At 35.5% G+C, this 27,866-nt stretch overlaps 3 protein-coding genes and 1 long non-coding RNA gene across 5 annotated transcripts; 1 reads left to right on the plus strand and 3 right to left on the minus strand.

Annotated features, from left to right (window-relative positions):
• Window positions 1-1,860: 1,860 nt before the first annotated feature.
• LOC543929 (acyl carrier protein) lies at window positions 1,861-3,227 on the minus strand. Its single transcript, NM_001247593.1, has 4 exons — window positions 3,171-3,227; window positions 2,914-3,009; window positions 2,124-2,249; window positions 1,861-1,985 (listed from the first exon to the last, which is right to left on the minus strand). Exons 1-4 carry the CDS (start codon window positions 3,225-3,227, stop codon window positions 1,863-1,865), a joined length of 402 nt encoding a protein of 133 aa, NP_001234522.1. The 3' UTR covers window positions 1,861-1,862.
• A 2,187-nt stretch (window positions 3,228-5,414) lies between these two features.
• LOC138347317 (uncharacterized) lies at window positions 5,415-5,796 on the minus strand. Its single transcript, XR_011220172.1, has 2 exons — window positions 5,671-5,796; window positions 5,415-5,570 (listed from the first exon to the last, which is right to left on the minus strand). It is a non-coding gene; the product is annotated as an uncharacterized lncRNA (long non-coding RNA).
• On the plus strand, window positions 5,658-9,683 carry LOC101265525 (NF-X1-type zinc finger protein NFXL1). The gene is made up of 2 exons (XM_004235708.5): window positions 5,658-5,894; window positions 5,983-9,683. The coding sequence occupies exon 2, from the start codon at window positions 6,026-6,028 to the stop codon at window positions 9,404-9,406; it is 3,381 nt and encodes a 1,126-aa protein (XP_004235756.1). The 5' UTR covers window positions 5,658-5,894; window positions 5,983-6,025; the 3' UTR covers window positions 9,407-9,683.
• Window positions 9,684-11,271: 1,588 nt separating this feature from the next.
• Window positions 11,272-27,654, minus strand: LOC101262797 (stromal processing peptidase, chloroplastic). Of its 2 annotated transcripts, none has more exons than XM_010320359.4 (25): window positions 27,236-27,654; window positions 24,938-25,129; window positions 24,005-24,231; window positions 23,082-23,280; window positions 22,937-22,984; window positions 22,721-22,828; window positions 22,419-22,607; window positions 22,031-22,330; window positions 21,152-21,253; window positions 20,633-20,767; window positions 19,801-20,025; window positions 19,259-19,462; window positions 18,600-18,770; window positions 18,162-18,311; window positions 17,370-17,507; window positions 16,761-16,988; window positions 16,473-16,625; window positions 16,134-16,260; window positions 14,069-14,171; window positions 13,338-13,458; window positions 13,163-13,243; window positions 12,808-12,909; window positions 12,502-12,652; window positions 12,266-12,389; window positions 11,272-11,736 (listed from the first exon to the last, which is right to left on the minus strand). In XM_010320359.4, exons 1-24 carry the CDS (start codon window positions 27,419-27,421, stop codon window positions 12,298-12,300), a joined length of 3,732 nt encoding a protein of 1,243 aa, XP_010318661.1. In that variant the 5' UTR covers window positions 27,422-27,654; the 3' UTR covers window positions 11,272-11,736; window positions 12,266-12,297. The 2 variants fall into 2 exon arrangements, with proteins under 2 accessions (XP_010318661.1, XP_004235747.1); XM_004235699.5 differs by having other exon boundaries at window positions 24,938-25,135.
• Window positions 27,655-27,866: the final 212 nt, after the last annotated feature.

The following is a 27,866-nucleotide window of genomic DNA, read 5'->3' on the forward strand; positions in this document are numbered from 1 at the left end:
CATTTAGATGTTTCTCGATCTTTGGTATATTGAATTTCTATATAAAATTTCATTGTACAATTTTGATAGATCCGTTGATATAATTTTCGTTGGCATAAAATGATTAAACTTGCACAAGTATATTCTAATGAATTCATTTATATAAGAAATCAAAATTTTGATTTACCTGAAGCAGTAAATCTTCTTGTGGAATGATTCTTCAATTTTGTTAATTTACCTTCATATCCTCTTGTCTAACTTCATTTGTACAAACAAATAAATTTTTTATTTATTTGAGGCAATAAAACTTTTCAAAAATTCAATTACAGTAGTATATCTTCTAGTGCAATAATTCTTCCATTTCGTCACTTACTTTTTGATTATGTGCTCTCATTGCATAACTTTATTTGTATAGACAAATCAAAATTCTTGATTTACATGAAGTAGTAATTAATTTATTTTGCAATGAAATTGGAATTTTATTTGTTACTTTCAGATTATGTGCTCTCTTATTTTATACTTTTTATTTGATTGTAATAAGTTATTGACAACCGTTACAATTCTTCATATTCCATTAGAACAATAAAAATATCATTTATGTAAAAACTTTTCATTGTCCTCTTTAATTGTAAGTTAATAGATGCATTAGATGTATTTAGTACATTATTATTTAAAAAAAAATGTTCAAAAATTGAGAGAAAAAATAAATTGAAATGGAGGTCATATAGGCATGCCACATCAGCTTTTCTATATTCAGCTTTATATATATATATTGATTTTCATTTTTTTCCTTATTCATTTTGACAAATCAAGAAATTATAATTTTCTTTACCTAACGTACCCTCAATTAATTACTTTAAAAAAGTTACATCTCTTTGAAGATTTTAAATTTTTAATTTATGCATTTCATAATTAATAGAGGCAAAATGATAAACTTATTATGTCAATCATTATTTTCTTAATAGTTGTGTCAATTAAAAAATGTATAAATAATTAGGAACAAGTGGAGTACTAAATAATATAGTTAAAAACTTAAGGGATATTAAATCTAAAATGGTGATAAATAAATGAAAATTTAGGAAGTAATATGACTCGTTTACAACAAAATTTAAAGTGACTGAAACTAAATTGCAATCACAAACAAAATACGGAGAAACATGATTTTATTGATAAAGGCTGCGAGTACAATTATGTTCGTCCCTTGATTCTATTATGCTGAGATTTATCTATGATTTGAGGACCATTAGTGAGTAACGTATTTAGGATTAAGTAACCTTCGAAAATTCTAATTGAAACTGAACATACCATCTAGAATTTCAATTCGAATTGAACACGTCTCGTAAAATTTTACAAAATTTTAATATCTAAAATGATACAAAATATTTTAGTGAGATATACCTCTAATAATCATGACAACTGCACGCTCCTTTTCCATCATTGTCATAGTTGGCAATATTACAAGGAAACAAAAAAATAATTATTCGAGGATTACACAAGTAACATAATTACTCAACTAATAAAATGCAATCGTAAATCTAATTAGTAACATATGGAATAACAAAAATAATAACAAGAAGAAAGTACTCTTCTATAAAATAATAGTCGTTTGACATCGATTTAACAGGAGGAATAAAAAGCAGTAAATTATTCATTAATTTTATAAGTTGAATAAATATTATTAAATATCTTAAGATAATATAGCGAATCAGTAAAGATGGACGGACGGAGGGAGTATTAAAAGAAAAGTCATCATCATTCAGATACCAAAATATTGCAAAAAGAATTCAATCCAAGACCAAGAATATGAATTACAACGAGTCCATCAAAATTTAAGCTAAAATTAGAACTCAAATTATCATTTTTCCCATCCTAATTAAAAATGTCTACTTCTTCTCAACAAGTTTTTCAATCAAGTCAGCAGCATCTTGAACTGTTACAATATTCTCAGAGTTCTCTTCTTCTACTGCAATCCCAAACTCTTCTTCTAGGGCCATCACAATTTCTACCTGTTCGCGCGTTACAAACACTTATAAGGCTCATTCTCGTACTGTATATATAAGGTTAAAATTATTATATTTGAATGTACGTATAGTAACGAGATGTTGAATTGTTTTAATAAAAATCCTGAATCCGACACTACTCACAGTGTCCAGAGAGTCGGCTCCGAGGTCCTTAGTGAAAGTACTTTCAGGGCTGACCTTAGTGTCTGCTGGTAAAGCTAGTTGTTTTCTCACTATGCTTATTACCTTATCAATTGTCTCTGCCTTTGCCTGCTCATCATGCAAAATGTATCAAATCAATAAAGAGAGTGAAAACTCATACTATTTTCTGTTTCAATTTGTTTGTCTGATATTGATTTGACATATAATATTTAAAAAAGTTTGAAAGACTTTTGAATCGTATGATTACATTGAATATTACTATTTTGCTCTATTGAATCCGGACGTAAGTATAAGTGTGAATTAAAATAAAATGTGGTACAGCATAGTAGAGTGGCAGCAATAAATAGACACATTAATAAAGAGTGTTAAAGTCTTTAGTAACATTAGTTAAGTGTCATTAGATCCAATATCGCTAAAGTCTTTAGGTATACACAAAAAAAAATGTTAATTGCTGCTAAAAGTATATGTAAAGAGTACTTCTAGGCTTTTGCGAAGGCCATTTACCAACAATAGGATTATAATGTTAAACACTTATTTACGAGTTTCACTCTTTAACTATCCATTGTTCTATTTACCTATTGTTTCATATCTCAACAATCAAATCTCATTTTATCAAAACATGTTAGCCTATTGACAGTTGGGAACAAATATTCGGCCAACTCAACATTTATGATTCAATACAAATTAATGGAGTGATAGTTCAGGTAGATAAAAGAACAATGGATAGTTAAGATATGAAACTCGCGAAATGAAGAAGAAGAAGGAGATTTACAGCTGCAACACGAAGGCGGGATGTTCTTAGAGAAGGGAAACCAGCACTACTCCTTCCCCAACCCACTGAAACCAACTTCACAGTGCCTCCGTTTATCTGCACACATTTTGCCCAAAATTACAAGTTTCAATGAAATAGTTTTATATCAAAGTCATTTATCTTTTGACTATTGTAACAAAATGTTGTTACAATGAACAAACATGTATAACATGAAAAATTAGTCGTTACAGTGAAATGATGTTATTAGTAATGTTGACCTGAGATGTGTTGACAGAACAGCCAAATCTGAGACAAGTAGCTGAAAGACTAGCCATATTATGAAGAATGAGAAATGCAGAGAGAAGAAATGGAGTTTGTTTGAAGATTTAAAGATGAGTACAACAATAGTTGAAGTAACAGTAATAATATTATTATTACATACAAGTTGACAAAACAAAGAAAAATGAGTGGTGAATATTTAGTGTGCAAATCCTATCCAAATTAGTGTGTATGTTGCTATCTTATGTGACATAGCATGGATGCTTTGCTAGCTAATGTTTTGTCTTCATTCTCCCTTTCTCAACTTGACCACGTGCAAGTAAGTAATCGTAAATATCGATCGAACTCAGTAACTTTCATCTAACTTTAATTTAACTGTTACGAAATTAGTAGGGAATAAATAAATCTTATTGCATTTTTTTGTTTTGAATATGTATAAATTTTTCACTTAGTATTTGGTAATTTAGCAATCATATATTTCATATGTAAGATCGAGAAATATATGATCAAATATTAGATTTGAATATAATATTATGTTGAAATATATGTTTTAAGAATGAGATATTACTTTGGAAACTTACATAAATATATTATAATAAAAAAATATTTACCGTTTATAGTAATAATATTTTTTTTCACTTGACCACTTTTAATTTATTTACTATACAAGTTTAATATATATTAAAATATGTGATAATACATTTATCACATATTTTGATACACTTATAATACAATGTGACTGTTTTTTACCAAACAAACATAATATATTTAAAAAAAATATAATTCATATATATTGCATATATAATTCACTTTTAATATATATTAAAAATTTATCATAATATTACTATAAATGATAATAAATAAAAAAATCACTAAAATCAGTAATTATTTTAAAAAATGTATTAATTCGCAATTTTGATGGATATTGGGCTCTCAAAGCAAATTGGGCCTCGAATACCTACCAACATTTTTCAATTGGATCATGTGCTCAAATGCAACTTCTAATCCGCTGATTCATTTGTACTTTTTTTTAGGGCAAACAACAATTTTTTAAATTTAAATTTATTCTTAAATTTTTTATAATTACAAAACTTTCTAAAAAAGGATATAATTTTATAAGCGTTGATACATTACTCTAATGCACGAGATACACTAATTTGATGCGCGAGATACATTTTATACATGATACACTAATCTCATGCGCGAGTTGCATTTTATACATGATACACTAACCTGATACACAAGATATACTAATCTGATGCGCGAGATACACTAATCTGATGTGTGAGGTACATTAATGTGATGCGCGAAAATGAGAAATTTTAAAAATTTATAAAACTTATAGGGGATAATAATAATAATAAGTAAAATAAAAGGCGAAATTTCCGTAATTAATCTACCGTAACCACTATCACCATCATATTTCAACCAAGAAGAAAGTCATTGACTATTCATAAAATCATTACGCAACTCCATCGCCATCAATTTGAAGATGTTACAAAATATTCAAAAGTAATGGAATTGTACATCGTATTCATGAGTTAAATCTTTTTGTACTTTTTGAGAAAATAACTTTTAACTTGTGTCATTTAAAAACATACCTATTAAACGCAAACGATTGACAATATTATGACACGTGTATTATATTTATTTATTTTTGGAAAAAAGGATAACCCGCAATTTTTATAACCTTTGTTGCCCTTCGGGTGAGCACTTTGTGCACACTGAGTAGTAACCCCCTCTCTATAGTAGCCTGCAAACTACACAGGGATGTAAGCCGTAAGCAAGTCTTATGTGACAAGCTCGAATTAGAAAACATTAAGAGGGAGATCGATCCCTAGTCATCCATATCGCCGCTACTCCATCACCATAACTATTATCGCCACCATATTTCGACCAAAAAGAAATCCACTAACCAATCATAAAAATCACCGCACAACTTTAGCATTATCAACTCAAAGATATTATAAAAAAAACTCTAAAAGATACTGAAGCTTACAATGCCTTCACGAGTCAAAGATTTTGTGCATCTGAAAAAACACTATAACTAATTATGTCAGTTAAAAATGTGTCAAAATTAAACACAAACGACAAACAAGACATAACACATGTATTATAACTGTTTTACGCGCGCGAAATACCTAAATTTTTCTGTCCATCTCCTTCATCTACTATTTACCGCCACCACTCCATCACCATATCCAACCACCACAAAAGAAAATCATCAACCAATTACAGAAATCAACATACAAATCCATCTTTATCAAATTCAAAACTCAAAAACCATTGAAATTAACAATCGTATTCATAAATAAAAAAAAAATTATCTTACATTCTTGGAAACTTTATAACTAGTGTAGTCTCAACTTCTTCTTCCACTTAATTTTGTGTTATTAAATCTTGAAATAATGAACAAATAATGTTGTTAGAAATGTATAGAATGTATCACAAAATTATAAAACAAAAAAATAATTAAAAAGAAAATTGGGACCGACGTACCAGGCATCCTGTCCAAGTAAAATATGTCAGCTGTCCAATTTTTGCTTGTTCACCAAGGCGAATTTTTAGCCCTATTTATACCTTTCATTACTCCTCTTTTCTTCATCCTCCTCCGTCATCTTCTCCACAGAAAATTCAGTAGCCGACTCCGGAGAATCAAAACTCTCTTCTGTTTCTGGATTTTGTCTTCGGCGGGCTGTTTGATCTTTGTTTCATCGAATCAGGTATTGAAAAATTTTCTTTTAGGGTTTGAAATTGAATTCCTTTTTTTTTTCAATTTTCTGAATTTTCCCCTTTTTTTTTTCTGTATAGAAATCTGTCGTTGGATAGGTTAATAAGAAATTCAAGTCAGAATATGAGCTTTCCTGCACAAAACAATAGAAGGAATAACAACAGTAATCGGCCTAGAAACAATAATAATAATCCTGTTGTTCAAAGTGGTGGTGCTCGTCGTGAGTGGGTAGCTAGGGGATCTGCTCCAACCAACACTGTTCCATTTTCAGCTGCCCCTGTTACCCCGGTAACAACAACCACTGTTGTGACCCCTGTGTTTGGTGGGAATGGAAGAGACAATGAGAATGTGTCATCTGCACCGTTTAATCGATTTCAAAATCAAAATCAGACCTATGGGGAACCTAAATTCAATAGGGGGATGTATGGGAATCAGAGGGGAAGGGGCAGGGGGAGCTATAATCATCAGGAGAACAAGATGGAGAGGCCGGTCAGGGAGGTCAGTGGGAGGATTAATCAAGAGCGGGTGAAAGATCCTAATTTGCCTCAACTTGTGCAAGAAATAGAGGAGAAGCTTTTGAAGGGAAACATCGAGTGCATGATATGCTACGATATGGTGAGGAGGTCTGCGCCCATGTGGTCATGTTCGAGCTGCTACTCGATTTTTCATTTGCATTGTACCAAGAAATGGGCAAGAGCTCCAACTTCTGTTGACACATCTGCGGAGAAGAATCAAAGGTTTAATTGGCGTTGCCCAGGTTGTCAATCAGTCCAACTCACTTCGTCCAGGGACATACGGTATCTTTGCTTTTGTGGGAAGAGGCAAGACCCCCCTTCAGATTTATACTTGACTCCACATTCATGTGGGGAGCCTTGTGGCAAGAAACTTGAGAAGGAGCTTCCAGGGAATGGTCTGAGTGAAGAGGATCTTTGCCCTCATGTTTGTGTCTTACAGTGCCATCCTGGTCCTTGTCCACCTTGTAAGGCATTTGCTCCAGCTAGAAGTTGTCCCTGCGGAAAGGAAGTAATTACCACTCGTTGCTCTGATCGGAAGTCCGTTCTTACATGTGGACAGCAGTGTGGTAAGCTTCTTGACTGTGGGCGTCATCGGTGTGAACAGACTTGCCATGTTGGTCCTTGTGGCCATTGTCAAATTGTTGTGGATGCCCATTGCTTTTGTAAGAAGAAAACAGAGTCTCTTCTTTGTGGAGATATGGGTGTGAAAGGAGATATCAAGATGGAGGATGGCGTCTTTTCATGCAATTCAGTTTGTGGAAAGAAGCTTTGTTGCGGAAATCACATCTGCCGTGAGCTCTGCCATCCAGGGCCATGTGGGGACTGTGCTTTGTTGCCTAGCAAGGTCAAGACATGCTGTTGCGGTAAAACCAGCTTGGAAGAAGAAAGGCACAGTTGTTTGGATCCAATTCCAACCTGTTCCAAGGTCTGCGGAAAGCGTCTCCGTTGTGGGGTACATCGCTGTGAAGCTGTGTGCCATTCTGGTGACTGTGCACCATGTCTTGTTCCTGTGACTCAACGCTGCCGCTGTGGGTCAACCTCTCGAACAGTGGAGTGCTACAAAACGCAGGCAGAAGATGAGCAGTTCACTTGTGATAGACCTTGTGGGCAAAAGAAGAACTGTGGAAGGCACCGTTGTAGTGAGCGATGTTGCCCTCTTTCTAATCCAAAAAATTCCATAACTGGTGGTTGGAATCCTCATTTTTGTTCAATGCCGTGTGAGAAGAAGCTTAGATGTGGGCAGCATTCTTGCGAGTCGCTTTGTCACAGTGGTCACTGCCCTCCCTGCCTTGAGACAATTTTCACCGATTTGACTTGTGCTTGTGGGAGAACATCAATCCCTCCTCCGCTACCTTGTGGCACACCTCTTCCTTCGTGTCAGCTACCATGCTCGGTTTCTCAGCCTTGTGGCCATCCACCTACTCACAGCTGCCATTTTGGAGACTGCTTGCCATGTGCTGTTCCTGTAGCAAAAGAGTGCGTTGGTGGACATGTAATTTTAAGGAACATACCTTGCGGGTCAAAGGACATCCGATGTAACAAGCTTTGTGGGAAGACCAGGCAGTGTGGCTTGCACTCATGTGCTAGAACTTGTCATCCTTCGCCATGTGATGTTTCTGCTGGACCTAGCAATGGCTCCAGAGCCTCTTGTGGGCAGACGTGTGGTGCTCCTAGAAGAGATTGCAGGCACACATGTACTGCTCTCTGTCATCCCTCTTCTTCATGTCCTGATGTTAGATGTGAGTTTCCTGTCACTATTACTTGTTCTTGTGGCCGGATTACAGCAAATGTTCCTTGTGATGCTGGAGGTCAGATCGTTGACTCTGTTCTCGAAGCCTCTATAATCCACAAGCTGCCTTCATCTCTTCAACCTATTGAAATAAATGGGAAGAAGGTTCCTCTCGGTCAGAGGAAGCTTACTTGTGATGACGAGTGTGCAAAGATGGAGAAGAAAAAGGTTCTTTCTGATGCTTTTGGTATAACCCCCCCTAATCTTGAGTCCCTCCATTTTGGTGAGAATGCAGCTGTCTCTGAAGTGCTGGGGGATCTTCTTAGGCGGGACGCTAAGTGGGTGTTGTCTATAGAGGAAAGATGCAAGTTTTTGGTTCTTGGCAGGAGCAGAGGGGGGCTGAATGCGCTCAAAGTTCATGTTTTCTGCCCAATGTTGAAAGAAAAGCGGGATGCAATTAGACTGATAGCTGCAAGATGGAAGCTTTCAGTAAATGCAGCTGGTTGGGAGCCCAAAAGATTCATCGCTGTACATGTTATACCCAAGTCCAAAGCTCCAAGTCGTATACTTGGTCCTAAAGGTTGTACTGTCAATAACATTGTTCAGCCTGCTGTTTTTGATTCTCTGGTGGATATGGATCCAAGGCTTGTTGTAGCTTTGTTTGACTTGCCAAGAGATGCAGACATTAGTGCCTTAGTTCTCAGGTTTGGTGGTGAGTGCGAGCTTGTCTGGTTGAACGACAAGAATGCCTTGGCTGTGTTCAGTGATCCTGCCCGAGCAGCAACAGCTATGAGAAGGCTAGACCAGGGGTCGGCTTATTGTGGTGCTGCTGTAGTTCATCAGAGTGGTGTTGCATCAGCAGTGGCATCCACTACTAATGTTTGGGGAGTCTCTGGAGGAGCCAAGGACGCGGGAGGAGTTGCATCAGCTCTTAAGGGTAATCCATGGAAGAAGGCTGTAGTCCAGGAGCCTCATTTGAGAGAGAGCCTATGGGATGCTGAAGAATGGTCCAAGAATCCCACTGATTTAGCAGCCCCTTCTGCCTGGAGGGCGAATGAAGCTCCACCTACTGCCTCGTCTAATAGGTGGAGTGTCTTAGAGCCTGAAATTGCTTCCAGCTTGCCCAGGACATCTATTACAATCAAGGAACCTGTTACTGAGACACAAGTGGGGGGTTCAGTTTTGCCTCCCAAACCTCAAGATGTGGGGATCGATGATATGGCAGATGTAGTGGACGATTGGGACAAGGCTTACGACTGAGAGCTTCTGGAAATGCATATTGTTTTTGCTGTCCAATTATTTCTTTCATTTTTTCTTTTTAGTGCTCAGACAGGAGCTGGTTTAGTTATGTTTAGTAGCCCTGTTTTAAAGGGAGTGATGTTTCCTTTATGGTTCGAAAACACAACCCTTTTTAGCATTGGTGCCAATATTCCCAATGAAGGGCAAAAAATATTGGTAGTGTAATGTACCTTTTGGTACGTGTTCTAAGATGCTGCTTGATACAATTGGTAAAATCCAGACTAATTGATCTTCCCTTCTTATGATTTGTCAGTTATAGGATGAGCTTCTCTTTTCCAACTTGAGATGCTGCTTTGTTTATATATATATAGTAAATAGAAGGGTGAAATACTTGTGAAAAACCTTCATGTTGGTGCCATGCATGTCAAGTGTTCATTTAGATGTACTATGGAATAAAATAACTGAAACACATATTCAGTTGGAATACATACATTTTTGGCCCCTCTCTGCATAGAGAACAAACTTTTATTTCAATTGGGCAAGAAAAGAGATTGAGATGGTTTAAACATGTGTTCTATTTTTAAATTATGGAGTAAATGAAACTTGAATATATTCTTGTTCTCAATTTTAGGCCTAACCTATTGATAGCCACTTAAAGTTGACATCAGTTTCTATTTGGACACCTCAAGTAAGCCTTATTATTCATTTCAAACACCTTAAGTAGGGGGACGCTGTGTCATATTTACACTTTTTTAACAATCAGCCAAATATATAGAATGTGTAAATTATAGTCAAAGTAGCGAATTAAATAATGACATGTGGCATATACATATAAAAGAATTTATTAAAAAATATACTATGAATAAAAATTCATTTTAAAATTATTTAATTAATTAATTACTTAAAAATAACCTTTCAATAAAGAAGAAAAATTAAAAAAAATAAAATGTACAACACCTTTAGTTTTCTCCTTCATCATTTTCACATCTCCTCCTCCTCTAACCACTATTACTATGATGCTTTCTTCCATCTTTACTATCATTCTTTTCTTCAAACCTATATAATCAATTTGGGTTATAAGCAAATACTCGTAATTTAACTGTTATAGTATTACCATCTCTTTAATCCTTCAAATTCATCTTTTTCTTCAATCACCTACACCATTGGAACTGTTCGTTTTGAAAGTTACAAACTACTCCAAAAAATTTTATCCATGATAAAATCAAATCTTTTCATGAATTTACTTGAAATGTATTTATTAAAATAGAAACAGTTAAATGCTTTGAGAAGTAGAAAATTAGTAATTCAAAAATTGAATCTGAAAAAAATTAATTCAAATAGAGAGAGGTGAAAATAGACTAACAAACATTTGAAGGATTCAGTAAACTTCCCGACAATGAAACTACGAAAAAAATGAGGTGAAAAAATTCAATATCATGAAGAAGATATATGCTCTAGACATATTTTCCAGTCCTTTCTTAAATTATTTTTGTTGATATATAATTAATTTAATTTTCCACATCAAGAAATGACAAAGTTGAATATACAATGGTGACAAGGTGATGATATATGGTGAAGGACGTGTGGGAAGGAGAGAGAAGGAAGAAAACAGAAATAAAAAAGTTTATACATCCTAAAATTATGCCTTTCCACGCGCTCAAAGTAAGTGTAACACACATAATACGTCAACTCAGCAAAAAGTGTAAAAATGACGTAATAAGATCCTACTTAAAAGTGTCTAAAATGAAGTTTAGGTGTCAATTTTTAGGGGGCTTTGACCTCAATTTTAATCATACCTTTAAAGGACTGTGGAGAAAGATCAAATGTATTAATTTGATGTTTACTCCCGACTAGTAATCCTGGAACGTACCCAATGAAATGAAATCTACAATGGAATGCAAGTATTTTCTTCATCTGCAATTACATATGTACACAATACATGAACTGTGATCTGTCAGTTGCTGACTTTACTCAAGAAATACAGGGGGTAAAAAAGAAGAAAAAAAAAACCCAACTATAGTATCTATACATCAAATATAACAGTGATACCGAATACTGCTACTCGATCTGTGTGATGACCAGGAAAAAAAATAAAGAAAAATTGCGTAGACTTTTATCATTCAACAGGTTGGTACATGCAAATCATCTTTGCTTGGCCTTGAAGAGTAGTTCTTTCAGAAATCCATCATACAAGGTTGCTCCAATTGCTTATTGTTTTGAGACTTCTGCAGGTTTCAGACCTTGAAAGATCTTTACTAAACCTTCTCTTAGCCGCATGTCGTCAATAATCATGTAAGATACACTGGTAGCTTGTCACATAAACGTTATGTGCGAGTATGATAACCTACAACCTAAGAAAAAGAGCAAAATGTGGTTTAAATGCAAGTTGCGAACCATTGTGAGATAATGTAAAACGATTAATGGAACAAACCTGCAAGGCTAGAAAAAACCATGGACATGGCATAAACTAGTACTACATCATCTAAGGCGTTTTGTGTGACTCAATCCGATACACATTTCTCTTAAAAGAAGAGAGTACAAGGAATTAAAGATCCAAACCTATTCCATGTCTTAACAGAGATGCATGAGTAGAAACAACGTAAAGTTAAGACCTCTGTGAACAAACATTTTCTCTTGATTCAAACCATATATAACAAATAAGTGAAAACATCTAAATTTAGAGCTTGAATCTCATGTTACTGAAACACCTCATTATTACCTTTTTCTTCTACATTTTTATATACTACCAATTATCACAGTTTCAGATCATCAATTCCTTTTCAGAGGCTTAGCTTCATAACGAGGTTCCTTCAAAAAATTCCTAGAAATTGAATGATAGAAATACCTATATTTGATGATATGAATAGTCAAGAGTTGTACCTTAACTGATCAACGATTTTTCCACTAATGACTCATGTAGTTGGACGTGTCATAGTAGATGACCCACGTCCCATGGGAATAACACCTTGAAGGCCCTCATCAGTTTCTTCCACTTCTAACAAGGCTGCACAAACAGTTCAATTTGTCAATGACAAAATGTAGAATAAGAGTTGCCTAGAGCACACAAGTAAACCTGAGATGAGACTACAGAAAAGGAGGAATATGAATAATTTTACCAGAAACATCTTCTCCAGCCTGAGCCCCAGCAATACCAATACATGAGTACAGAGAGTTCTCATCTATCTTCAATTGCTCATAGGCAACATATACATCTTCAATGGTGGCAGATTCATACAACAAAGTGAGATCTTTGATGCAAGAGATGTCCTGATAACAAACAAAAAAAGATAGAAGAAGTTAAAGCTCAAATAATAACATAGCTAAACAATAGAACTGCAAAACTTTTGGGTTTCCATGTGATGTCTCTTTGGTTATGGATAAAATAGTACATTGGGAACAATAAACTAAGAACAAAGCAATACCTTCCTAGGTACAGAAGGCGCTTGTAAATGAGATAACAATCCAAGCCAATAGGCATTTGACTTAATTTCGGCTTCGTGTCGCATAAGCAGCGTTCGTCTTGCCTATACAGAAAAGAATTGTGTAAACCACATGAATTTAGTTTAGACAATATGATGTCTAACTAACATCTAAAAAAATCCTGTAGCCTGGAAGAGAAGAGTCCGAATTTAGTTCAGTTCCATTTTACTAACTGGTCAATCACATGCAATAATCTCGAAATTCTAGTATAAAACTTAGGAAATGACTCACATAGTGGCTGAGACCTGAAGCAGAACGATCTTTTGTTAAAAATTATACACAAGGAAAGAAACTAACCCGGTCCAATTCCCTCGGTACAATCCTGTTGCTATGCAAACCTCTTAGGACACTCTTGCAAGCATCAACAGCTTTGTGCACCTGTAACCCGGTCCAATTACCTCGGTACAATCAGTCTTGAGAAAACAAATTCGAACTGTTATATAGACTAGTTCAAGTAGAAAAAAGATTGTACCTTTCCAGGAGTTGAAGTCACTGAGATGACATACCATCCAAGCTTCAACCGGTCAAAGAGGTTAAGTTCAAATGAAACATCATATGTCAATCCAAGAGAGTCCCTAACTGTTGTGAAAAGCCTGCACAATCGTTATATTGTAATATAAGCACCAAAGAAACAACATTGCAACTGAGGGAGCAAGTTATAGCAACCCTCAAGATTCATGAACCAGAAATGTATTTAGCTGCAAATGGCGACATGTAACAGACTAACAGGTACTTTTTTGTGTCATCTGAATAGAGCTTTCAGTTTATTTGACAACTCGCTACCACCATAGTGGCAGTAAAAGTACAGTTACCATCAAGTAACTATTCCTCAATCCCAAGTAGCGTTTACAAGAATCCCCTATATATAATTTGCTCTATTTGCGCATGTTCACTTCAAGTACCTAAAAGATTATCTCTTAAGATAAATACGGAGCTCTCTAACTCTCACACTTGCTTCTGAAAAAAGAAAAAAGAAAAAAGGAAGTCCCAAACTTACCCTACAGAAACCTACAAACTTTTAAATAAAACATGATTAACGTGTCGTCCCAACTAGTTGGTATCGCCATATAGACCTTTTGCTTCAACTGTGTTTTGTTCTTCACTGGGTTAGCATGAATTCCAAGAGATGCATGTCTTCTCATATAATTTAAAATCAAGAGAAGGAAAAAAAAGAATGAGTAAACAAATTAATTCATAATCTACCTGGAGTTTATGATCTCAGCTAGCAGACCCATTGCAATGGCAAAAAATAGAGGATGATTACGGACTCGTCCTTGTAGGTTTGTGTCACTTTGTTCCAATTCATCTGGAAAGAAATTCACCCGTTTGAATTATGTTGATGACTAACATATTATACCATTCATACAGGCATTAATCGTTAACTCTGTCATTCTTAGGAAGCTTTGCAGATTAAGTATGAGAACCAGTCTGAATTATGTCAATGCAGAACCTTGTATACATGCATTAACTAGTTCATCTATAAAGACGCATAGTAAACTAGGATTTGCAAGAACATCGATACTACAAAGGACTTCGAATGAGTGTAGTCAAAAGAAGTTAAGGAAAGGCAGTCATTCACTAGTTCCACAAATGGTTTCACATTATTTGAGAAAATAAGCACTTCAGAGTGGAGGGAGACAAGCTAATCACACCTTCTGTAGACAATAATTTTTATTCGCTACCCAAATAATACCTTGAGCTTCATTTCATTTTCTTCCACATTTCAGACAATGGCATTCTTGACTCATCTTTCTTTACTACCCACCTTTTTTTCACGATAATGGTAACAATACATAATTCAAACTGTTTGGCAGGCTATATTTAGGCTAAGGGTCTACCGGAAAACGCCTCTCTATCTCTATGAGGTAGGGTGCGGTCTGCGTGCATTCTACCCTCCCTCGACCCCACTTGTGGGATTACATGGGTATGTTGTTGTTATTAATTCATCAGCATGTGTGCTGGGAGCCAGATTTACAAAAGATTCAATGAGTAATATATATATAGTTACAAAGATTCCAACTCTAGTGTACTAAGACTCCTCTACTGAAAAATCTTTACACCAGAAATGCAATGACAAAATACAATCAGGCTTGATCTCCCGTATAGAGTTTTTGCTTGCCCTAAAAACACCTGATTTTCTTTCTCTCCCCACTGTCCACCAGATAGAAACAGGCATGACTTTCCACCATTTTGCTTTACTCCCTGCTGAATATTCTAGCACCTCAACAGGTTAAGAGCGTTTCTTGGTATTACCCATTTCACCTTCCCCAATGTCAAAAACAACTGCCACAGTTGATCAGTCATCACTCTACAAGTGACTATTATTTTCTTGTGCGTCATTACAGGGAAGGCACCTGGAAACCAAATGCCAGTCCTTCTGTAAATTCTCAGGAGTAAAACAAGCCTTGTGAGCTACCAGCCAGACAAAACATGATACTTTGAAAGGGGATGTGACCTTCCAAATTTGTTTCCCAGGCCAAATCACTTGGTGATCACCCAAACTACATAGCCATAAATACGCTCACTTCACTGAAAAACTCAGTTTGTTCCCTCATTGCCAAGTAAGTGAAACAGCCCCCACGATTCTACCTTTTGAAAGCTTCAAAAGTATTGAGAAGCGCAGCTACTCTTCTTAACTCCAATCATTTAAAGCTCTCCTGAAGATTAGATTCCAATATTGTTGATTCCATAGCTCCATAATTGGTATGTCAGGTGTGTAGAAAAAAGTTTAAAATGATCCTCTCGCTGCCATAGACAATAATTTTTTTAAACCCAAATACTACTTTGAGCTTCATCTTATTTCTTTCACACATCAGACAATGGTGTTCTCAACTCATATTTCTTTACTACACACTTTTTTTATTACTAAGCATATAAAAAAGTTCAACGATATCCTCTTACTACAATTGCGAGATCATAGAGTTCATCTATTACGCTTTAATAATTTTTTGAATTTCTTTCACAAACTGCAAGAGACTAAATGAGACAAACACACAAAACTGAATGAAGATTTATAGTGTGCTTATGAATCCACAGAAGAAAGAAAATGCAGTAAGTTATAATGTCCATATCGACCATCTATCATGATGCTTTTATGAAACATCATTTTTTTCAACTCTAGACATGCTACAGACGAGATTAAAGAAATCTTTATGCAACCATGGGGACATTATCAGGTTACATTTACTTGTCACAATTTTTTGGAATAAGTTCAAAATTTTGACACTTGTTGCAACATTGAATCCAAGTATATGGTGAAAACACTCACGGTTATTTGGAGATGGACTGCCAACAAACTCAAAAAGATCGTTCCCCTCAAAAGTATATCCCCAACGGTTTGGTGCAGGGCCGGCTATATAAGCACATGCTCTCTCATCTGTATCCTTTAAAAATACCTGGTAATAAATAACCAACGAACTACAGTTTAGAAAAAATGAAGGAAAGAATTGGAATTATAAAAGCATGAAAAATCATTGGCCTACAATAGAATTGATATCTTTAACATAGAAATTTTAACATATACCACAAGAAACCACCACCAAGAGCCAATATGATCATCCAAAGAAAGGCATAAAAAAACATATGACGAGAAACAATCTTTTCTTACTTGTTGATGCTGCAAACCAAAGGGAGCAGTGCTAAACAAGATTGGGCTGTATTGTTGTGCTCTCTCAAAACCCTTTGTTGGTCTGACAGTTCCCAAATAGTCAAGAATACATGACTCAATATCTTCCTCTGAGAAGTCTCCAACCATACTCACCTAACAAAGCACAATTACAATCAAATGAAGAGGAAACACAATCAACAAACACGGAGGTACTATGTTCAAATGAGCAGAACAATAAATTGACAAAAAAAGTTATCGAAATACTTTTGTAAAGAAGACAAAGCTCACCTCCATGTTGTCACTGACAAATTGATCCATCACAGCAGCTCTTACACTTTCCAGCGTTAAGTTTTGCAATGAATGTGGAGTCGGCTCAACAAAACGCTCATCTCCATTTAGCATAGCTAGCATGAGCTTATGGGCAGTTGAGCGTTCTAAACTCTTGGGGATAGAGCGGTAATATGACATGTACAACTGTTTAGCTCGGTCAAATGCATCATCCAGCCAAACGCTATGCTGCATGTCACTCATATTTAACTTAAAGTGAGAATATTTCTTAACAACACAATAGCAAGTTAGTATTCTAAATCGTACAGATGATTAGCAGAGTGACTACACACATCTTGACCAGCAAATCATAACTTTGAACATCTCATTGCAAAGCTTCAGGTTAGAAAATATAATAACCCAATAATTACAACAAAACCTTGGCAATACTCGAAGGTGAAGCATAAATTGAACTGCCATTTTTCATCTAGGTAATGTCAAAAGGCGCCATTTTTATTTCCGGGAAATCATGAGGGGATGATAAGCAACATTGAGCACAAATGCAGAACTGTATCTAGTATTGATAATAATTGTATGAACTACTAAATATGCTGTCTTTGTTTAAATTACCTCAAGCACCATATGAAGTAACTGGAAAGCAGCACGCATTGCATTGTCTCGTAAAGTAAACCGGAACTCCATGCAGATAAATTCTTCTGTTGACTCCAGTGAGCAATTTATTAGGTGATTCACACAGAAAAGCTCTACCTGGAGACACATCATAAAAGAACAAAAAGTTGACAGATGTCATTCCTGACAATATCTATGCAGATTCAGCAAAGATTTAATTGCATGGCAACCACCAATACCTCCATTGCAGATGCAAATATGTGCAAATAATAAACAATCTATAGACCATGGAAAATTTTCATAAAAAGAAAAGGTTAGACTTGTTAGAAGAAAGTGAAAATCACACCAATTGAACAGGAGAAGTTGTCTTCAATAACACACCAAGTCCGAAGAACATAATATGAGAAGCCCCAATTTGTCCACAAGTTGTCAAGGACATGTAGAAGTATTGTGTACAGTCTCATCTTTGATTAGATTATTGAATACTAACTAATTTAGGCTATCAGTTGAGTAAGTGCACAATTAAGACTAATGATACAACTTATAATTAGAAAAAAAAAGATCTATAGTAAAAGAACCAGCAAGAATTTGCCAGATCAAAGAGGAACTAAAAGAGCTAATATCATCCTGATGCAGTATCATTATTCTATTTTATAAACTTCGATCAAAACAAAGGCATACTTTTATAAACTTCGATCAAAACAAAGGACACACTAGAAATCTGCTGTTTCTCAAACTATTTAAGGAGCAGACAAGATGTGGGCAATTTCATCAAGAATAATAGATCCTTACCTGTTCTCTTGAAAAGTTTCCAACACGGCCCCCTTCACTCAGAGTGCGAACACCCACAATCACGGATCCCTTTTCATCAGAACTTTCAGCTGCCCGTCCACCTCCAACAATAAGTCTCATCACCCCACAATTGGCTTCATTTTTTGTAATCTATCAAATTACAACTAAAAAATCAAAAACTAGAGAAACTAACAAGCAAGGAAACAGGAAACTGTCATATTTTTTATTTTCTTTTTCATTTGGTTGCAAGATCTCAGATGTTTCTTGTAAATCAATTCTTATTCGTTTGGGTACACCAAAAAAATGAGCTTATGAACCCGATTAGATGAATCAAAATAATCCTAACACCGGGTAATGTTAAAATTTCAGACTTTTGAAGGTGATAACAAGACGAACAGTAGAATCTAAATATAACTTGAACATGGTACATGACCCTACCTTATAATTTACAGGAATACCATTTGAAAGGCGTCTTTGAACGATCCCAGTTTCATTGTCAAAGGATTTAGTGATATTTGAATTTGTCTCCACTGGAACAAAGGACGGGCACCTCTTCAACCTCAGTTCTTCAAGTTGTTTTGACGTGATCAATTCAGTCGGCACCTCAAGCTGAAAACATCAAGAAAAAACAGTGAACAATCATCTACGAGTTGTTGACTGAAAAACCTCTACCTTGCCTTTACAACTTGAAAAAGAGTTTTAGGTCAACAATAACATACCCAGTGTAATCCCCCAGGTGATCTCTATGGAGGGTAAACAGACCTTACCCCTACCTCATGGAGGTAGAGATGCTTTAGGTCAGAAAAAGAAAATAAAATTCATCAACAAAATACCCCGTGTAATCCCACAGTCCACAGGTTGGGTCTGGGGAGGGTAGAGTGTACGAACACCTTACCCCTACCTCGCAGAGGTAGAGAGGTTTCAGATCGGAAAAAGAAAACAAAAATCCATACTAATTAGACTTTGTTAAGAGAATACATTTACAGTAAACTGCAGCAGTTTGCACCCTGAACAATCAGCTAAGAGAGCCCATTGCTCCATAAACAAAATAAGAGCTGAAAAGGCAGTTAAAAGATGAGAGAACTTAAAAAATCAACCTCCGGCTCTGGCTCAATTGGTTCCTTCAGACCAGATTTGATAGCAGTTGTTATCTCCTCTGGAGATATTCTGAATTCATGTTCTCCTCCTTCTTCAACATGCACCTTTGTCGGAACACATGCAACAATTGCTGCAGGAAGGGGTGCTGATGGTTTTCCAAAATCAGAAATATATTCCAACACTTCAGCACCAGTGGCGTTTACCTGAAATGCAGTTAGGTCATAGAACATATCGTTAAGAACTTCAAGCACCAAGAAGCAACGGTTTTGAAAGCTCAATAAGTATAAAATATGGTTGGCACAATGGACTGAGTAGCATACTGGTTAGGGATTAAGAGATCATATCATGTATGCACCAAAGGAGAAAATATATGCAGGTTCAGTAAGTAACAATAATTAACGCTTATTCATCATATAAACATCAAATAACAGTGATTGAATGCAACAAGTTGGACTGAAATAGAATTTCCAAGATAATCTAAAAACACAATGTGGAGAATAAAAGTCAACTGCAAGTGTAAAAGCACTAATTAGAAGATCACCTCCTCCAACGTGATAGTTCCAGCAACAGCAAGCAAGCTTTCATGCCCTTGACTTTGATCCATAACAGTATGGCCAAGTGCATCACTCTCCATGACAAAATCCAGATTATCCACTGATGAAACATTGTCGATCATAGCAGCTAACTGTTCACTATCTTTTAGCAAGGCATCTGTATAACGAGCTAACTCACCCTTTGTGACTCCGAATTCTTTCAGCCTTCGGACCTTTACCATATATAGGAAAACATTATCAAAGTTGAAGAAAAACGATAGGTGGGAAGATGAGAAGAGCCTATATGATCAGCATAAAGTAAAATGAATATCCCCATCAGAACAAATGAAAAGAAAAGAGACATCAAAAAATCGCAAAGTACAGCCTTGATCCATTTTTTGAATAAAAATACAGAAAAAGTTGCAAGCGAAAGATATGTTGAAGTGTGCAACCATCTCATCTCAAAAGCTTAAGTTGTTAGAAAGAATAACTTTTTGTTTACTTGATTATATCTTCAAGACTCTAACACACTCTTATGTGCGGGCTTAATTCTATTTCATGAGTCAAGCAAATATAAATAAAAAAAAAATTAATACTAATGGGTAGCAGTGATACCCAGGATCTCTGCTAAGCAAATATACCATTTTGAAGTGTGTAACCATTTCATTTGAAAACTTAAGCTTTAGAGGGAACATACTTTTGTTTACTTGCTTATATCTCCAACAAAAACAAACATCATAATCAAGAAGAGTACAATGGCGACAAGGAGGATAACAAACAAATTATCAAAAGAAAAAAACTGAAAGTAACTTCTGTACTGAAGCAAATAGCAGAACAAACCTCCTGCACAGCAACTTTAATTGCATTCTGCCAATTTTTAGGTTCCGCAGTCACCGTGAGAGTGGTCACAGTACACCCTTCCCTTCCAGAGTCACTATGATCCAGTTCAACTGAGGTGAATGGAGGATTTGAACTCTGAAAAGTAATTCAAAAATTAGCAAACAATAAAATTGCAAAATTTGAATTTCAACTGTTACACTATACAGAAGAATCACCTCTTCCCCCACCACCCACCCCCTCGAAAGAAAATTAACTAGCAGAATTCTCAGTTTGCTTATAGGAAAGTCATCCTTGCAACTCTAGTATAGTAAACATATGCCTTCTCGGGAATAAAAATACCTTTCATCAAACAAATAGTCCCATTCAGGAAACTAAGAATCATAAAAAATAAGTACATAGGCTGATAAACATTTGAGGCGTGATTGAAAGCCTATTTTCAACATCATATGGTAAAGTGTAAGAAGGTAATAGAAAATATAAAATGACAAAAAGAGGTAGACAAAAGTTACATAGATGCACCTTGTACCGAGTGTTGATACGGAAATGCAAAGCAGAAAGAAATATCCTCTTCATTAGCACATTCCTCAAATTACCATATGTCCGGACCTTGTTCACAGGAATCTAGGAAAGAATAACAATAAGAGAAAAAGCAAATCAGAGAATGCAGATACAAGAAGGAAACTCATATAGGAAATTGAAAAAAGAAATGCTAGGAAGAACGAACATTATATAAACCCACAGGCACCACCATAAATGAAATGCAAATTGCATAATTTGATAATAACTATCTGATAAGGATCTAATAACTATCTGATAAGGATCGAACAACATCAGTTTCACATGGTCATTTCAGAGTGAGATCTCTTCTTTCCGATTGTCGAAGAGGAGAATGGACATTGTGCAAATGGCTGGTGTATTCACCCCAAGGTGAGAAGGTAACATTACTATGATCTTATAGACAATAACAGCAAAATTCAAACTCAAAAACCAAAAAACTTATTTCTACAGCTGGCACTGACCCTAACCCATCCCCTCACTGCAAAATACTTCAAAGATAAACAGGACAGGGCATTAGACTGTCTGATGGTACGTAAAATCACAATAAAAAACACCTGCAGAGCTTTACAGGTTGAAGTTACACCAGGGGAAAAAGAAACAACAATTTCCACACATAAGACTAGCAGTCTGATTTTCCTAAAGCAATTGTTCTTTATAATATTGCTGAATAAATGAAATTCTAGATTCTCTTTAAGAAAGAAAAGACTCCACCATAAATGGAGAAGAATTTGTACACTCTACTAAGTAATAGTTACAAAGAAAAAGAAATATAACAATGACACTGAAAAAATCAAAATAGGAAATTATGCAATAAGAGTTCAACACTAGGTCCAGTCATACCTTGCAAAACATATTAATTGAGAAATTCTGTAGTAACTCATGCTGAAATATCTGTGGTGTTTTAGCATCATCGTTGTGCCCAGGAAGAGACCAATTATGCTGAACTGGAGGCCGCACTGCATGCCTCTCCCTCCGCAATGCTTTGGACTGATCCAAGGAAACAGATGACCTGTCATGCGTGGAATTGCTTGAGAGTCCAACTGTCAGCTTGGGAACTAAAAAACTAGCCATTGCACCAAAAGCACTTGGACTTGGTGCTGAATTAGACTCATTATCCATTTCCGTTTGCCCAAAAACATCCTGCAGAGATTCCTCTGTAAGCACTGGATACAGTTGCAGGAAATTTCTACAAAATGACACAAAAATTTCTGTGTGCAAAGAAACGTACTTCAATATGGTAAATGGTCTGTGGAATATTATCTATATCTCCCACAATGTATAAGGTGGAATTTGCTGGAAAGTACCAACGTTCATGAAATTTTCTGATTTTATCAGCATCCCATTTCTTGATCTGCTCTTCCAGCCCGATTGGGAATCTTTTGCTCAGCTTGTTCTCAGAATGCAAGTGTTGTAACAACTGAGATGAACAAAGCATGAGAAGATAATCGTTTTTTATTAGTATGAGGACTTCAAACTAATGCACTACATAAAAGCAAACAAAAAGATGATTATGATCATCTTGCTAATCACCTGGCAATCGACACGGTATTCTATAGTATTCATCATTTGTAGCTCTGACAGTATTGCACGTCTTTCTTTCTCAACTCGCGAAGCGAGAAACTTAGGATGGAAAGCGATCTACATTTTTTTTGAAAAAAAAGAAGCTTAAAACAATTAACCAAGATTCTAGGAAAAGCGAGATTGCTGCAATCAAAGATGCAAATGAAAAATAATAACTACTAATACCTCATTCAGAGCATCTAGGACCACTGGAAGACAATCGCCTTCTGAGCCCTGGAGGGAGAAATTTTGATCAACCAAAATGCATGTGACGCAAACTAACTAAAAGCAACAAATTTCAAAGGCACGATGACATGAAAACTTGGCAAACCTTTGTGCTAGTGGGTGAATGGATGTGGAACACAGTATGATGAAAATCTGTGTAAGCATTTGATCGTGCCCCGGTTCCCAAAAGTTTCTCGCGTTTCTTACTTCCAAGAAAAGCAACATGTTCAATCATGTGAGCAATTCCTTGCTCATCATCTTCCTCATCGATTGATCCCACATGAACTTCCATGTGTGCTTCAAATCTGTATTTAAACATGGATAAAAAGAGATGAAGAATCACAATCACATGATTGCTTTTATAGCATGACAACAATCAAATTTACTTATCAAAGAGGAAGAGGGGGGCCAGCAACCAATTTTAATCCCTTAAAGGATAGTCCAGGGTCATACAACATTTGGTTTTTTCTGTATGATAATTTGCTTCCATGGTGACTATAACCCACGGCCTTAAGGTTGGAAGTCAGAGGTGCAATCTCTCTTGTCTAGGGTTGTACAATATTTTAATTTTGTTTGGTCAATTCGTTTTCTTGACAGTTTTGATCAGCATCTCTCACATTACCTTCCAGTGGCAGTTTCAAATTAATCAGCGGATGTATTTTAAAGAACACCCCTATTTCATATATTCTTATGGTGTAAGAACGAATGCAGTGTGATTGTACAGTCAGGATAATTTGAAAGATGAGGGTAGATAAGGTTAGGTAAGATTAAAGGAAATATTGTAATAAAAGGCCACACAGACTGCATTATAGATTTTAACGCTAACTTGGTGTGCTGTTATAAAATACCTTAATTTATCAAAAAAGTGGAGTTGAAGAAGATAATATTTGACTATGAGTTTCTCCCAAATTCAAAGAGAAGTAACATCCATAAACAACATTTATTCACAAGGGCGGAACACGAGATTTTTGGAATCGTTATAATATAATCAAAGTATATCGATCCTTTCAAAAATTAAAAGGAACATACCTATTTGGAGGAACTTTATTAGGTAGAATGAGGTAGCGAAGTCCATTTTTGAGCTGCCCTCGGTACAATTTCGGGTGAGATGGAAATTCAGAACTCAAAAATTGTTCAAACTCTGCTCTCTCTACTTCAGGATCAAGCATATCAAATCCTTGTTTCTCCAAGACGCCTTCTGTCCATGTTGTACTTGCTGCATGAGGTTCATCTGGGCCAACAGTCGCCCGTGGGACCTGCAAATTTTTGGCTTGGAAATGATATTCTATGGCAAACCAAAACTAGGCAAGTATAGCCGAACAATTAAAATTTAAGAAAATATAGTTGAACAATTTGAATTTAAAATACAAAGCTAATCAAAACTGCGCCTTTTAGTTCTTAAACTAGTTATAAGAAGTAAAGAAATAACAAAATAGTACCGCAATATACATATAACATATCTAGATTAACAAGCCCAAAAATCTTGGCATGCAACATCCTTATAGGAGCACCAAAAAAATTTTAACCAGAGATAGCATAATACTTCGATCATTCTTCACAAGGACATTTACAGATCAACCCTTCATTGATTTAGACAGTGCTGCATCAACTGAGTGTGTTCCCTGTTTGCCGTCATCATCGAGACAAGAGGAATTGGGAACATTTTTGGAGATAGGGATTTACCATTAAGAAACTATATACATGGTCCTTGCACAATTCAACTTCTTCACTGTAAACCATTTCAAATTCCAACCAATAATGTCAATGCTAAAAAGCCAGGTCAATGAGACAAGCTCAACAGGCATTTTATCTAATTAAAGCATGTCCTTATTTAATAAACCGTAAAAATATTTGATTGAGCATTTAATCATCAATAAACACAATAGCAGATTTATCGAGAGTTTAAACCATCATATAACAACTTAAAGGCCACCGTGAATACTGCTGAAAGATAATTCTTACAGAGATGTTGGCACGAAGCTGCTTTGACAGATGAAAGCTAGACTTGTCAAGAAAGACCCCATTTTTTGGTCGTTTGGGAAGAGTTTGTCTGGTTCGAGGATAGAGAAAGCACGAAACAGGTTGCCTCCGATATAATATATTGGCTCTGTTTAATTGTTCCACATTCTGATGAAGACATCTTCCCTGAACATTCTGCAACTTAACAAAAAGGTAAAAGATTAACAATGATAGTGTCATTGACAGAAGGATGCAGTGCTGCCGTAGCCAGAAATTTTAGGAAAGGTGTCCAAAAATCTCATAGCTTGTAAAAATATTTAAAGAATGGGTACTTAAATTTTGCAAATCAAACTACATGACATTAATGATTAATTTTTTTAATTAATAAAATGTACCAAAAAATTTTAAAATCAAACTACGTAATATTCAGCTTTAGTGTCACGTTTATTGATAGGAAGTGAACAAATAAAGAAAAAGAGAGATATTTCAATTTAGAGTGAAATTACTTTTATGCTTCAACATTCACAAAACTCTGATGACTAACAACGAGAAATGAAAAATAAATAATAGGATCAAACGAGTTATATTAAAAGAGAATTTATATAAAGTATTTTCACTTTTAGTAGCTTAATGGAATAAATAAATAGGATTTTCTTATTAACTTTAAATTAGACAATTCTTTTAAATTTTATTTAAATTTTTAATGAAAAGAAAAAAATCAAAGTCAAATAACGGGAATCGAACCCGCAAACTGCAAGTTGCAAAGAACTTAGTAAGAGTTGAACGAGTAAAATCACTAACCTAGAAAATTTTTATTGTTTTTTCAAGGGTGTCCAAAATGTGTTACTTAACTATTTAAATTATTGTTTTTCTTATAGATACAATGCAATTTTCTGACGAAGGGTGTCCAATTGGACACCCTAGCCAAAGGGTAGCTACGCCCCTGGAAGGATGCATTCTTCAATCAAGAAAAGAAAGAAAATAGACAAAATTAAACCAGAAACCATTAAAAAGACAAATATACATTCATTTGGCTTGTCTTCAAGTCCGAAACCATCATGTACATTTTCATCATATAGTAACCCCTTATGAGTTATCACAGAGTAAGTTGAACAGGCAGAATAAGTGGACCAAACTACTGCAAGACTATGAAGACACCAAAATGGTTTCAAAAGCCTTATCCTAGCACATATATCTCTGGCTGCTACATTTTTTATCTTTTCTCTTTCTGATAGGGAAAAATAGGTTTTTAAAAGAGGCGTGAACTTGTGATGCCTCATAAAGAATTGGGCAATCATAATATTCTCCAGCTGTGAAATATGACATAGTAAATGTTATATCCAACAAAACACTTTTTTGTTATTTTGAAAAGTTAAGTATCACAAAATTTTGGAGATCACTATACACACACTGTAAAGGGAAATCAGAACTATCAACCTCGTAATGAATCCAGACAATTCAATAACAATTAATTGAAGTCAAGGTAGGAAATGACTAATATGTCTAAGGTTGTGGTGTAGTAGCCAATGTCCAAAGATCTACCAGGAAAACCATGACATCTCACGTTCAAATATCAGCAGAGACCAAAACAAAAAGAACTAGGTGATTTCTTCTTATCTACCTAAGTCTTAGTAAGTAGAAGTACTTGGTACTTCGACAATGGAAGTAGCACATGGTAGTGGAATAGTCGAGGTGCTAACATACTGTTATAAGAAGAAAAAAGTACACATTGAATCAAGTTTTAGACCTCAAAACTCCAATGAGTGCACATAACCAAACGATATAATTATGAAGGTAAACAGCTATTGCAGATTCTTGACCATTACTTCTTTTCTATTTAATGATTAGAAATCCATTTACTTCTTTTCTATTTGATGATTAGAAATCCATTTGGACCCATCTTCTCGGCGAATATCCTTCAACACTTAAATGGGTCTGCCCCTCTAACCTTTTCCACTTAAACACGAGACTTAGTTTGCTTCAATGGAAATATACAAAACACTCAAAGGGATTAAACCCTAGGATATATGTGGTTATGCCAGTGGTTTGCTTGGGCAGGGCTAGAACTTGCTCTTCAAACAATGCCAATTGAGTTAACCACAGGGGCAATTTACCTATACAAAGAAACCAACTATTGCTGATTCTTGACACGTTGAAGCAACAAAATTCAATTGAGAACAAATAAAACCCGAAAAAGAACAAGAAAATTAGTCAATTAAATCAAGAAAACCCGGGAAAGAACAATAAAACTAGTCAAATGAGAGGAAGAAAACCCGGAAAAGATCAAGAAGACTATCATACCTTATGCTGGATGAAATAAGCTCGATTCTGAGGATGCCTCCGAGGACGCAACTTAACACTCTTCTTCCGGTGAACCCAATTGGATTGAGATGCTACCAAGGAAGACGACGGTTCGCTGTATCGACTCTTGACATGAATTGGAGCTAGAACCGGCTTGGTATTGAATACAACAGATGTTGCTTGCATATTTTCTTCCCAATTCTTGAGAAATTAGGGTTTATGGGAAAGAGAAGAGCGATGAAAAATGTAAGTCGCTGTGGAGAGTTACTCGAACTGTGCGAAAAGAGGGGTTGTTAAAGATGAGCCTTTCGTTTTAACGGTATGTTTGGAGGGTATGGTTCAAGAGGAGGAGTCCGTGTGTTAACTGTTAAGTGGTGGCTCAGATTTTTTTTGGGTTTTATTGTGGAGAAAAAATCAACATTTGGTTTGCAAAAAAAATGATATTATATAATATATATTTAATATACATCAATTATTATATTATTTTATACCAAAAATCAATTTGATAGAATAGTATAGCAAAGTCATACACCATGTTAACCACCTTGAATTTATTGTGTCAAATCGACAGGATTATTCATGTTTGGTTCATTTTTAACACCCTTATTGGCACTGTCAATTCATCCAATAT

This window comes from Solanum lycopersicum, chromosome 3 (genome assembly GCF_036512215.1).
Source record: "Solanum lycopersicum chromosome 3, SLM_r2.1".
Taxonomy (NCBI): Eukaryota; Viridiplantae; Streptophyta; class Magnoliopsida; order Solanales; family Solanaceae; genus Solanum; species Solanum lycopersicum.

Coding starts and splice junctions, on each gene's coding strand:
- LOC101262797 (XM_004235699.5), bottom strand. CDS start 27,421: ATGCAAGCAACATCTGTTGTATTCAATACCAAGCCGGTTCTAGCTCCA. Junction 22,985..23,081: donor ATTCACCCACTAGCACAAAG/GTTTGCCAAGTT, acceptor TTCTCCCTCCAG/GGCTCAGAAGGCGATTGTCT. Junction 12,653..12,807: donor CGCCTTCTGTACCTAGGAAG/GTATTGCTTTGT, acceptor GTTTGTTATCAG/GACATCTCTTGCATCAAAGA.
- LOC543929 (NM_001247593.1), bottom strand. CDS start 3,227: ATGGCTAGTCTTTCAGCTACTTGTCTCAGATTTGGCTGTTCTGTCAAC. Junction 3,010..3,170: donor GTTCTGTCAACACATCTCAG/GTCAACATTACT, acceptor AAATGTGTGCAG/ATAAACGGAGGCACTGTGAA. Junction 2,250..2,913: donor CCCGCCTTCGTGTTGCAGCT/GTAAATCTCCTT, acceptor CATGATGAGCAG/GCAAAGGCAGAGACAATTGA.
- LOC101265525 (XM_004235708.5), top strand. CDS start 6,026: ATGAGCTTTCCTGCACAAAACAATAGAAGGAATAACAACAGTAATCGG.